Here is a 3,014-nt window from a genome sequence, read left to right as displayed (position 1 = left end):
TGGGGGATTTTCATTCGTATAGTTTTGACAATACGGCATATAGGAACATTAAGCTGCGATGCCTGGATACACAGATATCGTCGAAACCATAGGCAAAAAGAAAGGAAGCAGCGGCGCTTACCTGCGACTTTCGCACAACCGCCCGATTGTCGTGGTCACGTGGCACGCGATTAAAACTCATCATCAACAACTTTGCATTGCCGCGTCGCGCGGTGTCGCAGCCGTGGAACGGCGGCTCGAGATTTCTCCCGAAGCGAATGCACGACTGAATTCGCCGCCACGGCACCGGTGGCGCCCAACACGGCGAGGCATTCCCGCTGGAGAAGGCCCGAATGGTGAGCCCCCGTTTCGAGGGAGTCGCACAGCGGGCCGGCAGCGTGTCGTGAAGCCGACCCGGAACAGATGGCCCGCCGTGCGCTGTCCGCCGAAGATACGACATCAAGGAACGGCAACCTGCCTGCCCGACCAAGGTGCTCAGCTAAGAGCAAAGCTTCCGCAGAACGGAAGACGGCGACCGCTGCCAAAGGCCGGAGGACGTCTTCCGTGGAAAGTTACCGTTCCGAGGCGCTGCCAAGGGGCATCATCAAGCTTCCTCGCAAGCGACGCGGTTCGTCGCCCGCACCGTCTGAGAAGACGGTGCGCTTCGACCTCCCATCCGCGAGCTCATCGAGCAGCGGTGACGACCGTCGGCACAAGAGGCGTCGCCACCGGTCGCGCAGCTCCCCCGGCGGTGACGGCCACGGACGTCGCTCGAAACGCTGGCCGTCGCACAGCGGAAGCGGTGCCAGAGAGCGAGCCAGCCGCGCACCCTCCGTGCGGACGCCCCGGGCCAGCACCCGACCACGCAGCTCGAGCAGGGCTCGCGGGCGCCGTCGGTCAAGTGCGAGCACGTCGTCAAGCAGCAGTAGCGACAGACGTCGCCATTCGCCGAGCAGATCGTCGAGCCACAGGCACCCAAGCGGCGGGCGAACAAGGAGCCATCACCCGAACCGGCGCGCCAACGGGTGGTCAGCGAGCCCGTCTTCGAGCAGCAGTGGTGGCACGAGGCGTCGTAGCATCAAACGGCATCGCAGGCCAAGGAGCACGTCGTCCTCCCGCAGCAGCAGCAGGGAGGAAAGAACGAAGCGCAATGCGAACAGGCATCGCCGGTAAAAGTAGCGACAAAACAGAGAGGCTCAGCGGCAAAAATAACGCAGCCGCTCCACAGGGACTGCTCAACTGAGGATATATATATATATATATATATATATATATATATATATATATATATATATATATAGTGCTCGAAGCGCCGCGCTTCTGGAAACTGCAAAGGATATGCAAAATTTAAAGTAAGCATGGAAGGCGCTACAGAAGATTGTTATGAAAGATGGCCATGATTTCAGACACAGCAGGCATTATGCGTAACAAAATATATTCGTCCTGGACGTCTTGTGGTAACAAATATTGTCTTGAGCCCTGGTGCACTTGTTTGGCGCACTGCCTCATCGCAAAGAGAGGCGTCTCCATTTTTTCCCTCACTGTGTGTGCGTCCCCACCCAGCGTAATTTTGTTCCTACCATCACCCAGCTTCAGTGAGCAAGAATGTGTCGTCCACACTCGCACTCAATTTCCTGTATTTAAATAAAAAAAATATTCTGCAGAAACCATCGACCATGATCGTCAGTGTAAGCGAGTGAACGAAAGAGCGAGTGAGGAAGAAGAGCCAACGAGGGAAACGAGCGTGAACGAACAAACGTTTCCCTGCCAACCCTCCACCACCGACCAGCCATGACAATGGCCGAAAGAGGCGTGGAAATCTATTCGCTTTACCAGACGTGTCGCGAGCGAAAATTCGTTACGTTGACACTGCTGAAATAGCATAATCCTTCTTTAGGGACCACCTAGCAACGGGCTGCATTCACGTTGACGGTTTGCGTTAACACGAGATTCTTACTGCATTTGGGATAAAGATATTACGTTTCGCTGATACTTTTAGTAGTAGTAGTAGAACGGTTTATTTCTTATTTTGCAATGAAGTACCAGAGGGTGGAGCTCTACGTCCAGAGGCCCATTTGCTGCTGCTTTCCGGCTGGCACGGTCAATGAATGAGGTATCGGTGGTCGTCCAAGGCTGTGCTGGAAAGAGCGGTTTCCCGCTGGGACGGGGTGAGTACTCTAGGAAGGCCGGGTGGTTTGGAGCATTCCCACGCAGAATGGTACAGGCGTGAGTGTCCTCCACAGAAAGGCCATTTGTCGGGATACTGGGTAGGCTAAAGAGTGCGGCGGAGAGCAAGCCTAGGGAAAGTATTAGTTTGGAGCTGGCACCAAGTGGCTGCATCTGCACGGTTTAGTTTCACGTGTGGTAGAGGGAACGTTCTACGGGATAGCCTATAGTGATGTATTATATGCGTGTATGTAAGTGGCATATTTTCCACCTTGTCTGGCTTGGACTGGCCTTCCACCGGCGCCCGGAAGGTCAGGCCTCGGGCTGTCGCATGAACGCGCTCATTGCCGGGGAGAGACGCATGCCTAAGTGTCCAAACTAGGTGAACTGGTTACATATGTTGGTTCTTGTGTAGAAGTTTATGAGCCATCGGGGAAATCCGGCCTCGTGCGTAGTTTCGAAATGCGTGCTGGGAATCCGTAAGAATATAAACTTATCGGGGGCTTTGGTGCTGAAGGCGAGAGCTATGGCTTATTATTCCGCTTCCGTGCAGTTGTCGGTGCGTATTGTGGCTGATAATACTGTTTCGCCCCTTTACGTCCAACAATGCCTAGACCATACAGGCAAGTCAAAGAAAACTTAGAAATTTGGCAATGGAACTGCCGTGGGTACCGGAGGAAGAAAGGGCTGCTGGCACAGTTTATCGCTCATTCCTCGAAGCCACCTGGGGTCATAGCCCTACAAGAGCCCGGTACCCGACCAACACTACATGGCTACGAAGAATACCACACAAGACGACAAGTGGAAGGTAGCCACACTAGTAGACAGAAACATCACAACCATACAACACAAACCCATAGACGACGTGG

At 54.1% G+C, this 3,014-nt stretch overlaps 1 protein-coding gene across 1 annotated transcript; it reads left to right on the top strand.

Moving 5' to 3' along the window:
* The first annotated feature begins 402 nt into the window (after positions 1–402).
* LOC135914775 (zinc finger Ran-binding domain-containing protein 2-like) lies at positions 403–1,152 on the top strand. Its single transcript, XM_065447700.1, has one exon. The coding sequence runs from the start codon at positions 403–405 to the stop codon at positions 1,150–1,152; it is 750 nt and encodes a 249-aa protein (XP_065303772.1).
* The last annotated feature ends 1,862 nt before the right edge of the window (positions 1,153–3,014 follow it).

This window comes from Dermacentor albipictus, chromosome 5, assembly GCF_038994185.2.
Source record: "Dermacentor albipictus isolate Rhodes 1998 colony chromosome 5, USDA_Dalb.pri_finalv2, whole genome shotgun sequence".
NCBI lineage: Eukaryota > Metazoa > Arthropoda > Arachnida > Ixodida > Ixodidae > Dermacentor > Dermacentor albipictus.
Note: the sequence above shows the minus strand (reverse complement) of the source record. Positions and strands in the feature narration are given on the sequence as shown.